We start from the raw sequence: 12684 nt of genomic DNA, 5'->3' as shown, positions 1-12684 counted from the left end.
CAAATTGGCACCAGTTATTGGAACCATCCATCTTTAGATCTGTTAAATCTCTACTCTGTTGTTCAGAATTGAATTCTCACAACAAGACTCACCTAATTGGACGATGAAATATTGATTTTCCTATATTATTTTACATATTTGTTTGTGTTGGTTATGACTTCTTTCATCTAACCCAATGATTCCCAAAGTGGGCACCACCACCCCCCGGTGGGTGCTGCAGCAATCCAGGGAAGCGGTGATGGCCACAGGTGCATTTATCTTTCCTATTAATTGCTATAAAAATTTTAAAAAAATTAATTTCCAGGGAGCTAAGTAATATTTTTTTTCTGGAAAGGAGGTGGTAGGCCAAAAAAGTTTGGGAACCAGTGATCTAACCTGTATACTTTATACAAAGGCAAGTTGAATAAAAACTTAATTAAAAGTATTAGTCCACCATCCTCATTTTAAAGATGAGAAAATTGAGGTAAAGTTACATGATAAAGTTCATATAAAGTAAAGACATTGTTTAAAACCATGCTTTAACCTGACCTACCTATTTGTAATTTGACAACATACATAAATTTCCTTTTAAAAGATAAGATAATCATCCTATGTGTGTGCTTGGAAATATAAAAAGGAAAAATGGAAAGTACTTTTATTTATTTATTGTATTTGTATTTTTCTACTTTTATTTTTCATATATACATATATATATATATAAATTTGTTTTTCAGTTTAACAGTAATGCCCAGGATGTGAGCTGCTTTCAACATCTTGTCCAAGCTAACGTAAGAAACAAGAAAGTGCTGAAAGATGCTGTGAACAACATCACTGCTAAAGGCATCACAGATTATAAAAAAGGCTTTAGTTTTGCTTTTGAACAGTTGCTAAATGTAAGTATCCATACTGTTTCCCAGGTGATTTGTGAACCATAGAAACCGAAGGTCAATGTTCAGATTTTCAGTATGATATTGGAGCAAAACCCAATAATACATTTCATCTCGTTAGCAGTCATTGGTAGAAAGCCCACCACCCCCCACTTTTCTTTTGTAATGCTTCAAGAGCTTGGTCATTTTAAACTGGGAAACATGTTTTCACTCCTTTTTGAAAATTTCCCTAATTTGGGCTGTTCTCACATCCCAGACAATTGGATTAGTTTCATTAAAAAAAAATCAAATTAGTGTATATTGAGTACTATTTGGTTAGTGATTAGAGTGCTGAGAGTAGAGTCCAAAAGACCAGGGTTCAAATTCTGGCTTCAGCCACTTACTAGTTGTATAACCCCAAGCAAATTACTTAACATCTTAAAGGCCCTCGGGTCCTCATCTGGAAAATAAGAGGTTTTAACTTGGTTTCTTATATCCCTTAACAGGTCTAAAGCTGTGATCTTATTTATAAATTAGGTATAGATAAACAAATTCAGAAAGGCAATGTTGTGGGGATGTTTTTTGGTTTATTCAATTCCTCAAATCATCAGATTCTTCAAAATGTATACTAGAGTTACTCAATAAATGTTTATTGAATTGATTTACTTGAATCTTTTGAAAAACCTCTTCTCAATTTACCTAATACATTTCTAGTGACATTTATTTTCAGTCATCATTTACTGGAGAATCGTTTTAGTTTTAAACATCTTGTTTTGGTGACCAAAGTATTCAGTGGTTTTTCAGTCTATACTTATACTCTAAACATGATGCCACTGATATTATAAAAGAAGAGAAGTTACATGAGTGTTCAAAATACAAAGGGCTATAATAATATAATAATATCATAACCTTTGGAATAAGCTCAGAAGGAACAAAAATTTCCTTTAATTATTAAAGATATACATGAGGGGGCAGCTGGGTGGCTCAGTGGATTGAGAGACAGGCCTAAAGACAGGAGGTCATAGGTTCAAATTTGGCCTCAGACACTTCCTCGCTGTGTGACCCTGGGCAAGTCACTTAACCCCCATTTCCTAGCCATTACCATTCTTCTGCCTTGGAACCAATACACACTATTGAAGAAGGTAAGGGTTTTTTTAAAAAAAGATATACACAAGCAATATACATTGCTACTTTATTGGCATCATAGAATCTCTCAAGTGGAAGAGATCTCAGAAGTCCACTAATCTAACCTCTACATAGAGGAATCACCTGTGTTTATTACCAGTAAATGACCATCTACCCTCTACTTAAAGAAAGAGCATGCTATAAGAGCAGAGTCTACCTATTTAGCCAACTCTTAATTTTTGATACTTCTATTTATAAAGGATTTTTCCCCTTTATACTGAACCACAATCTGCCTTTCTACAATTTCTACTCATTTTTAATTTTTCCCTCTGGGGCCATTTTTTTAAATATATAGTCCCTTTTTAACCACATGTTTTTAACTTAATGAGGATAAGTGGATGCTTTTTTATCATGTCTTCCCATACTTTTTTATTCCACTTTCCTGTTAGATGTCTAATTCATTCTGTCATTAAAAATTAAAATATCAATCTTTGTTGGAAAAAATAGAAGCAAAATAATAGTTTTGGGTTTTTTTTCCTATGTAATGCATTATCATCAGGCTATTGCTAATGAGTATTGGTGATAATGGCACTTTCTCTTATCTCCTCCCAAAAGAAAAATAACAAATGTGGGTACTGGTTCAAATTAGAGACAATCAATTGTTATTAAAATAGCAAAAAGTTATAAATTATATTGAAGGGGTTTTTTAGTCTATTGGGTGTGGGGGATTTTGCCAGTCATCTTTCATTTTATTTTAGCCCTACATTATTTTCTAAAAATATTTAGGGTAAAAACATAGACAAAGTGTAAGCATTTTGGACTTTGTATATTAAACTCATTTTAGTATTTAAAAAATAAAAGAAATGCCATGTTACTTATTTTAACTCTCAATAGATTTGGAAAAATTTTACTTTCAGAAGTGGAAGGGAACACTACTATAAACTGAATGTTTTGGGGGGGGGGTTGGCCCTGAAATAGTAATCAAGTTTTCTGGGTCATAGCCTTTTAATTATTTTGGTTTGCCTTTCTGCATTCCCTCTAGTTTTGCTTATAATAGTCTGGTAATGAGGTGCCTGAAACCAAATGTAGTATTTCAGAAGCAATCTCACTAGAGAGCAAATATTAAGTCCCAGATTCATTACCTGCTGCCTTTGCGCACAGGATCCAAATCATATTGGCCTTTTGTGCCAACACACAACATTTGCAAGTGCTTTTCTAATATGTGCTCAGTTATTCCCAAAGTCTCTCCCAGAATTTCTGCTTTCCATTCTTCTCTTTTGTATGGAATATCTTTGTTTTGGGGAGGGGGGGTTTCAACTTCCCTCCATCATCATGGCTTACCTTTTTCAAGTTAAATATCATTATGATGTTCTCTCAAATGCTCCTATCACTTCATATTGTAAGATAACATTTCTATAATGTTCACTGGAGCTGAACCATATTTTAATTCCTCGCAGTTCAGGAATTACATTCCAGCACAGTGCATTCACTCTTCCACATCACTGATGAAGGTGTTACATAGAATTAGACTTATCACTGATCCCCATGGCACCACCTTAGATACCAGTCTGAATTAATTCTACAAGTAGTACTCCCTGAAATAGTACTATTTGAGAGATTTAATGTTCTTTTTTTAAATTTTTATTTATTTTTTAGTTTATTTTTTTGTTGATTAAGAAAAATTTTCCATGCTTACATGATTCATGTTCCTTCCCTTCCTTCTTCCCTCCGCCCTCCCATAGCCAATGTGCAATTCCACTGGGTTTTACATGTGTCAGTTATCAAGACCTATTTCCATATTATTGATATTTGCACTAGAATGATCATTTATAGTCAGAGATTTAATATTCTACCTATTATTAACTTTACTTTCATTTATCTATTTTAATGGTATTAAAATAATAATTTATTTCTCTTCCATTACTTCTCTATAAGCTGTCTATGCATTTTCACATGCTTCTGGTTGTGACTGATTGAAATTTTTACTATAATGTGCTCTGATATAGTGGAGAATTTAGTGTTCAGAAAATTAGGAACAATGCAGAACTCAGATAGTGTAAATAGAAATTTTCTTTAGTGTTTGCTCCTCACTTACCCTAGATCCCAATACCCTCATGCCATTCCTCTTTTTCCAATCAATATCTACTCTCAGGAAAGGATCTGATTATGTACATATGTTATTAATGCAAGATTTAAAAAATTTAACAGATAACAAAGTTTTAAACAAAGGATGTAAATGGTGGAATTCAAGGTATCAGTATCAGTAAACCTATGACAGGAATATTTCAGAGATAATAAATCATTACTTTTACTGCCAAACTGATCATTCACAAAAATTTGACCCATCTTTTAAAAATGGCAAATCTTTTTTTTTTCAAAAAACAAAACACTTTTATTAAAACTCACTGATGCCAATAGTTTCAATTTTGTAATACTATCTTAAAATTGATTCTGGCAAAATTCTAGCATAAAGTGATATCATTTAATGAAAAGATTTTTTGTTCAGTTACGGTTCCACATGATTTTCTTTCCACAGCAAAAAGTAAGGTTTTTTTCTCCCCTGATAATTGGGAATTAAAGGAAATTCCCAACATGCCTAAACTTCCAAGTTTTAGGTAAGGATTGAAATAAATCATAATCATGAGAGCATATCTTAATAAGCCATAATATTTAGCTTTAAAAAAGAGTTGATTAATTTGATAGCTCTTTGCTACTCAATATTTTCACAAATAAAAAAAGATTTTTTTTCATAAAAGTCTATTTGCACAAAGGTAGGAGTACTTTTTTACCCTTCAGGGCTTGGAGATAAAATTGTTCCAAGATTTTTTAGATTAAGTTAATGTGTTATCTTACTTTTCTGTACTTGGAGAAGATGTTAAAAACCTGGATGAAAGAATAAATATGTGAAATGTAAGTTAATGGATATTGATAGCAATTATTTTCCTGGTTGCTTCTTTTTATGTGCTCTTTTGTATCCTAATCATAATTGTGAATAATTTATTATACATCTATTTTACAGTATAATGTTTCTAGAGCCAACTGTAATAAGATCATCATGTTGTTTACGGATGGAGGAGAAGAGAGAGCACAAGAGATTTTCACCAAATATAATAAAGACAAAAAAGTAAGTACCGTTTTGCCATATTAAAAAAATTCTTCTAATTCTTTTTTGGTTGGGAGTGGGAGTAAAGGAGCTGTTGGAAAATATTGCTCACCAAGACCGGGAAGATGAAGTCATTTCTAAAATTAAAAATAATTGATATTTGAGATAGATGAGGTGGCATGGTCTAGTAGAGTTCAGCATTGCTTTTCTCAATTTTTCTGTGGGTCTGGGACACCCTGTATGTATGTTTTCTCTTTCAACCATATAATTTTCAACCCACCCCTATCAAATGATAATAAGCATTTATTAAGATCTCACTCTGTACTGAGGATGCAGAGACAAAAGTGACAGACTCCAAGAAAGCTTACGGTTTATCTACAATGAGATGACATGTAAATAAATCTAGTTAAATAAGTTAGGTATGATAAACATATATTTTACCTGTGCATACATAGAACATATATGTGATATAGACATATGCATGCACACTCACACATGTGTATTACACATAATAGTATTGGTGGAAAATGTCAAAAGAAAAAGCACTATCAGTTGTTCTTTGCCATTTCATCTCATTCGATTCTTATTGTGCCTTCTCAGAAACCTCCTACAGGGTACGAGATTCTGAGAAGTTCCTTTTTTTCTCCTGACATTTTCTAGGTACCCAAAATTTGATAAATCGGCTCCTATTCTGATATTACTGAGAGTGGAAGCTGCATAAGTGGAGACCTTATTCATATCTCTATAGGTTCCAAAAACAAACAAAACAAAAAAGGAATGATCAGGGAGATACAGAGACATGGGGAGACATAGCGACACTGTCCCACAGACTTAGAGATGGGGTGAGTTGCAGATGGGAATAATTTAAGAGAATGAAAAGGAATTGGAAACAAACTTTCTTTAAAAGGAAAATCATTGCATATTACATTTCAAAAAGAATTTGAAAGAACATTATACTCAATTATGTAGCCTCATTTGCACTACACTCATTTTTTAGGATTTAAATAGTGCCTGATCAGTGTGAAGCTATCTGCAATTGTAACCAATCCCCCTTTAAATTCAGATTCCAAATCCAGCTCTTCACCCACTTTAAAGCAAAGAGGTCAGCAGCAATATTGAAACAGTGTGAAAGTTGAAGTGTTTGAAAATCAGTTGCTAGCCTGATTGATGGTATGCTGTATTGTCCACCCTGGTAGCCATTCTAATACATTGGGAGGACTTGTAAAACATTCCGGTCCCTTCTACCATCTACTAACATATGTATCCCATCTGTAGTAAAGCAACACTCAAAACAAATGAATCCCAATTGCAAACACTTGCCCTCTACGAACTCCACTTCTTATTAAAAAGTAAGAAGTGGCACTTTTATGAGGGAGTCAAATGAAAAAGGGTGCTTCTTTTTAAAAAGGGTGCCAGAAGCAAACAATAGTGTTCGAGGGGCTTGATGGAGATCTACCTAAAGGGGTTTTAGATTTTATTTACCATCAGAGATGCATCGGCTCAGTTATAATTATCATTAAATCATCTATTATCTGTCATGATCAGAGCATGGAGTGATCATCCTAATCAACTCTTCTGACAAATTGAGCGAGGCAATTAGGCCAATCAGGCATTTGTTACACAATTTGACAAATTCAAATATGGTAAAATTCGCTTAAAGGTATATAAAATGTACTTTAATCTCCCTTTAGTAATTGAGAAGATACTTTAACTTAGAGTGGTTTAGAATCATCATTGTAAACACAAATTATTATCCTGGTGTAAGTGTGTGGTAAATCCCTGGTCAGAGAGATTTTTAGGGGAAAAATGCTAAATAAACCCACTCTTTGTATTTTGACCACCTCCAACCAAACTAATTTAATGTTGTTTTAAATCTTATAGTGAGAGTCATGTTCAAGTTCAAGTACTTTCCTTTTAAAAACTGCAATAAATGCTACAACTACCTATATCAGGTCTGAGTTTTGCCCTTTGAAGTATGACTTAATTTTTCTGGAGAGGAGCATCATTTTTGCACAAATTGCAATTAGAGAACAGAACACGTAGGATGTATTGTTCTAATTACAGAGATGTAAAAGGATCAGCAGTAAGTCATGAAGGATCCCTTCACTTTAAACTATGTTTCAACTTACTGCCCATCATACACTCTATAATCCAGCAAAGCTGGATAAGTCCCTTTCTGACGCTGCCTTCTGTCCTTATATTATATATTATATGCACATATAATATATATATATGTATATACATATATATATATATTAGACCAGTAGCAAGCTGCTACCTTCACACACCCAGTCATGCCTACAATGCCTTCTGCAACACCACCCATCTCCCAGTATTCCCTCTTCTTGAGGCCTTTCGGATCCTCCCCATCTCACAGCGATTTTTGCCCTTCTTTTTTACCGTAGTATTTTGTCCAAACACTTCTGTAGCCTCTGCCTTGTACTGTACTTATTGATGTCCCCCTGCTGTACATAGCCTTCTAATCTTGATTAAGCAAGGACAATGCCATTTGTCATCTTTGTGTCCCCAGTGACTAGAGTCGTGCCTCAAGCACAATCCAGGTTTAATGTACTTAATAAAGGTTTGAATGACTTTGGACTGGTTGGCAGAAGTTTCTGCTCTGCCATTTGTTCCCTGTATGACCTTAGAAAAGTAACTGAGCCTTTCTCACCTCGATATTTTTATCTGTGAAATAAGGAAACTAGATCACATGACCTCTAAGTCTCCTTCCACTGATGAAATTTGATGATGTCATCCAAATTTATGTGAGTTTTCTGATGCTTTAAAAAAGAACCATTGAATTCAAAAAGCCTCTGTTAAATGTTATAACATGTACCAGGAGCTTGGGCTACAAAGACAAAATGAGGCAGCCCCTACCCTGACTTTACTTTCTACTCTTGGAATGCATTATATGTACAGATAATAAATAAAGATATATTTAAGCAAATAAAAAGTAATTTCAGAGATCCACTGATAATTGAAGAATCAGGTAAGGACCTTGAATCAAAAAATCACCAAACATTTATTAAGGAGTCCATGTACTAGACACTATTCTAGGTATTGGGGATACATAGACAACTGTGAAACAAGTTGCTGTACACAAAGACTTCACAATTTAAAAGGAGGTAGCACTTGGGTTCAGTCTTGGAGAGAGCTGGAGTTCCTAAAAAATGGAGGTGAGGAGAGAGAATATTCCAGGCATAGGGGCACAGGAAGCTTATATCAGTGCCATTAGACAGGATAATGTCCTTCTCAGGAAATAGCAAGTAGTTTTGTTAGGCTGGAGGATAGAGTCCATGAGAGGGAGAAACGTGTACGTAGCCAGACTCGAAATAGAGGCTGGAGCTAGATATAAAAGTCTTGAAAAGCTTTGCAGATTCATTTGTCTATTATCAAAAAGGCAATGTGGAGTCATTGCAGGTTATTGAGCAAGAGAGGCACATCATATTTTGCTTTGGAGATATTATGTGGAGGCTGAATTGAATGGCGATGATGAGGGTTCAGGCAGCCCAGCAGGTTTTCTAATAGATGAAAAATGATGAGGGCTTCTTGTGGTATGAATGGAGAGATGTGGACTTGTGGAATTGGTTGGATGAACAGGATTAGCAACTGATTTGAAAATGGGGAATAGCACCCTTTCTACTCTCCCACAGTGTCCTTTTCTGGCACTCCAGGAAGTGCCTTCTTGCTGCATGTAGGAACTAGGATCTGTCCATGCTGAGTGCTGGATACCTCGCAGGCCTGGCGAATGTGCTGACCCCAGGACCCCCGACCCTGCCAGGGTCCTCCTGCTCTGCTTCTATGGTCTTCTAGTTTCCATACACTGGACCCTGGTGCAAGCCCAGGTAGAATTCTTGCAGGGTTAAAAGGAAACTTGCCTGGCCCTCACTAACCTGCACCCAGATGTGTTTGTTGCAGCACCCCAGTTAGATAGCCTACTTGAAGTTACTGTGTCAGAAGAACTTCAAAACAATTAGTTATGCCAAGACCAACGTGAGGCAGAGGTGAGCAGTGATGGGAGGAAGCCCTGGCCAGGCCAGAAGAGGAGCCTCTGTTCCCCAGTGTGGCAAGGAGAGGTGGTGTTGCCCATGGCCCAAGGAGTCCAACTAGCTAGTAGTATATGTTGCCCATGAAGGTTCGTGTGCTGGGCCTCGAGGTGGACCCGACAGTCAGGCCGATGCAGGATGACCCTCACACGATACATTCCTTGGAACCGATGACCTCAGAACCCAGATACTTGTTGGACCTGGTTCAGCACCAGTATTGGGGTGACTCTGTGCTCCCTGGTAATGTAGATGAAGAGATGCTTCAGAATATCATCTCTGCTATACCAACCTGACCACCACCAATCCGATGCCAGCAGATGGCTTCAATGTTCACAGTATGCTGAAACACCAGGGCCTGGTCTTGACTCTCAACAGTGAGGCTTTCCTAAGAAAGTAGCTATTGTGGCATGATATGAGCTACACACCCTCTACCCATTCTACCTGCCCTACAGCGACTGCCCTTAACCCACCCTAATAACTGTGTTACCCCACTGCTAGCAGCCACTGGCACCAGGCGGCATATTAGAATAAAGTCTGTGCCTCTTGGGGAGTGAGAGAGACAGAGACAGGGACAGAGTGAGAGAGGCAAAGAGAGAGAGAGACAGACTGAGAGGCAAAGAGACAGAGACAAGAATGAGAGAGGCAAATAGACAGAGACAGAGTGAGAGAGGCAAAGAGAGAGAGAGACAGGGACAGAGAAAGACAGAGTGAGAGAGGCAAAGAGACAGAGACAGAGTGAGAGAGGCAAAGAGAGAGACAGACAAACTGAGAGGCAAAGAGACAGAGACAAGAATGAGAGAGGCAAAGAGACAGAGACAGAGTGAGAGAGGCAAAGAGAGAGAGAGACAGACTGAGAGGCAAAGAGACAGAGACAAGAATGAGAGAGGCAAAGAGACAGAGACAGAGTGAGAGAGGCAAAGAGAGAGAGAGACAGAGTGAGAGAGGCAAAGAGAGAGAGAGACAGGGACAGAGAAAGACAGAGTGAGAGAAGCAGAGACAGAGACAGAGTGAGAGAGGCAAAGAGAGAGACAGACAGACTGAGAGGCAAAGAGACAGAGACAAGAATGAGAGAGGCAAAGAGACAGAGACAGAGTGAGAGAGGCAAAGAGAGAGAGAGACAGGGACAGAGAAAGACAGAGTGAGAGAGGCAGAGACAGAGACAGAGTGAGAGAGGCAAAGAGAGAGACAGACAGACTGAGAGGCAAAGAGACAGAGACAAGAATGAGAGAGGCAAAGAGACAGAGACAGAGTGACAGAGGCAAAGAGAGAGAGAGGGACAGAGAGAGACAGAGTGAGAGAGGCAAAGACAGAGACAGAGTGAGAGAGGCAAAGACAGAGAGAGACAGAGACAGAGTGAGAGAGACAAAGACAGAGAGAGACAGAGACAGAGTGAGAGAGGCAGAGAGAGAGAGAGACAGACAGACAGACAGACAGACAGACAGACAGAGTGAGAGGCAAAGAGAGAGAGACAGAGTGAGAGAGACAAAGAGAGAGACAGAGAGAAACAAAGTCAGAGAGGCAAAGAAAAAAAAAAGAGAGAGAGAGTGAGAGAGGCAAAGAGAGAGAAACAAGAATGGAGAATGAAGGAAAATGACAAAGGTTTTCAAGCTGATGAGCCATTATGTGGACATAAAATTATTTTCAATGGATACTTTATATTTGTTCTGTGTTTACTATTTTAATATGTTTATTCTACCAAGAATCTGATATGATTGTGAACTAGAAAATACCAAGATCTCAGAAGAATTAAAATAGTTCATCCAAAGACAAACAGAAAAGGCATTTATCAAACCCTTATTATGTGTCAGACACTATGCTAAGTGCTATGGATACAAATACAAAAGCAAAGAGAGGCCCTGACTTCAGGGACCTTTACACACGGTGTTTACCTGTGATCCAGATTATGAGAGGGATATAAAACGGACAAAATATTATAAGACATGAATGCCTACATATTTATATATGTAACAAAGTTTGCATTGAGCCAAGAAAACACACATACATGTACATATTTGTGTGTGTGTATGTCTGTGTGTGTACTTTCAGTGTGTCCAACTCTTGTGATCCCATTTGCTTGGCAAAGATACTGTAGGGGTCTTTTGTCTCCTTTTTCAGCTCACTTTACAGATGAGGAATCTGAGGCAAACTTTGTTATCACTTAATTGATGTAGGTTTAACTATATGAATGCATCATGTTCTTACTGTTCAAGTGAACTGTCACTAAATACCAATATTCAAAATAATTCAAAAACATTTATGAAGGCGATTGTTTGTCCTTAGCACTGGCTAGACTTTAAGGATCAAAAAAAAAAAAAAAAAGGAAATCAGTTCTTTTCTCCTGACAGTTTAAAGCATGTACTTAGATAAGCAAAAAGACAGTAATTTCAGGAAGAAGTGAACCATAACAGTTGAAGGAATCAGGGGAAGCCGCACATGGGATCTAACAAAAACTATGTATTCTACGAAAAATGGAGGTGAAGAGGGAGCACATTCCAGGCATGAGGAAACACTTATGCCAAGGTATGGCGATGGGAGTTGGAATGTTGTGAACAATGAACAATTAATAATAGGCCAGGTTGATAGGAACAGAGTAATATGTAAAGAGAAATAATTTGAAAAAAAAAAGACTAGGAAATCTAAAATTCATCCTAGAGGCAATAGGGAATCATAGTGGATTTTATACTCTATGATAAGACAGCAATCAGAATTGTGTTTTGGGAGTATTCATTTGACTATTATATGGATCAGAGGTGCAAAACTCAGTGCCTGAGAGCTTTGTGTCCCACAAATCTTAAGTGTGGCCTGAAACAGATTGAAATGTGATTGAAAAATATTTAACATAATACATGAAAAAATAACAAAACATGATAATATTACCTTTTGGGTAACTTAAGTGGCACAGAGACTAAAGCACTAGACCTATAGAGAGGAAATGCAGAGTTCAAATCTGGCCTTAGATATATACTAACTGTGACTAGAGTAAGTTATTTAACCCTGTTTACCTCAGTTTCCTCATCTGTAAAGTGAGCTGGAGAAGGAAATGAGATACCACTCCAGTATCTTTGCCATGAAAACCCTAACTAGAGTCTCAGCGAGTCAGACACAACTGAAATGACTGAGTAACAATATAACATTTTGAAATTAAGTCAATATGTGGCCCACAGGAATCGTAAAGTATGAATTAATGGCCCTTATTTCTTTATGAGTTAGGCAATGCTGGTAGGATGGATTAGAAAGACAAAAGACTAGAAGCTGGGAGTACATTTAGGACCACTTCAATGGACACACAAGAAGTAATGAGTATAGTATTTCAGTGAATAGAGATAAAAAGAGATTTTTTTAAAAAAGAAAGATATGAGCAACATTTTGAAGATAGATTCAACCAGACTTGCCAACTGATTAAACACAGGGTATGAGGAAGGTGGAAAAGTCACAGGTAACTCAAATCACAAACAAGGAGGACTGAATCATTGGAAATGCAGTGGGCTCGTTTGGAAGAGCAATGGACCTTAGAGGAAATATAACGATTTTTGATTTAGAAATGTTGAGTTTAATATGCCTACAG

General features: G+C 37.0%; 1 protein-coding gene and 1 pseudogene across 1 annotated transcript in view; both read left to right on the top strand.

The window, feature by feature from the left end:
• CACNA2D1 (calcium voltage-gated channel auxiliary subunit alpha2delta 1) overlaps positions 1-12684 on the top strand; it is a 644980-nt gene that overhangs the window by 531156 nt on the left and 101140 nt on the right. Inside the window, exons 11-12 of the mRNA XM_044679055.1 lie at positions 714-872; positions 4990-5094. Coding sequence (XP_044534990.1) covers positions 714-872; positions 4990-5094 — 264 coding nt within the window. The remainder of the gene's footprint in view (positions 1-713; positions 873-4989; positions 5095-12684) is intronic.
• On the top strand, positions 7576-9734 carry LOC123249220 (annotated as a pseudogene).

This window comes from Gracilinanus agilis, chromosome 5 (genome assembly GCF_016433145.1).
Source record: "Gracilinanus agilis isolate LMUSP501 chromosome 5, AgileGrace, whole genome shotgun sequence".
Lineage (NCBI taxonomy): Eukaryota > Metazoa > Chordata > Mammalia > Didelphimorphia > Didelphidae > Gracilinanus > Gracilinanus agilis.
This window is presented reverse-complemented; position numbering and strand designations above follow the sequence as displayed.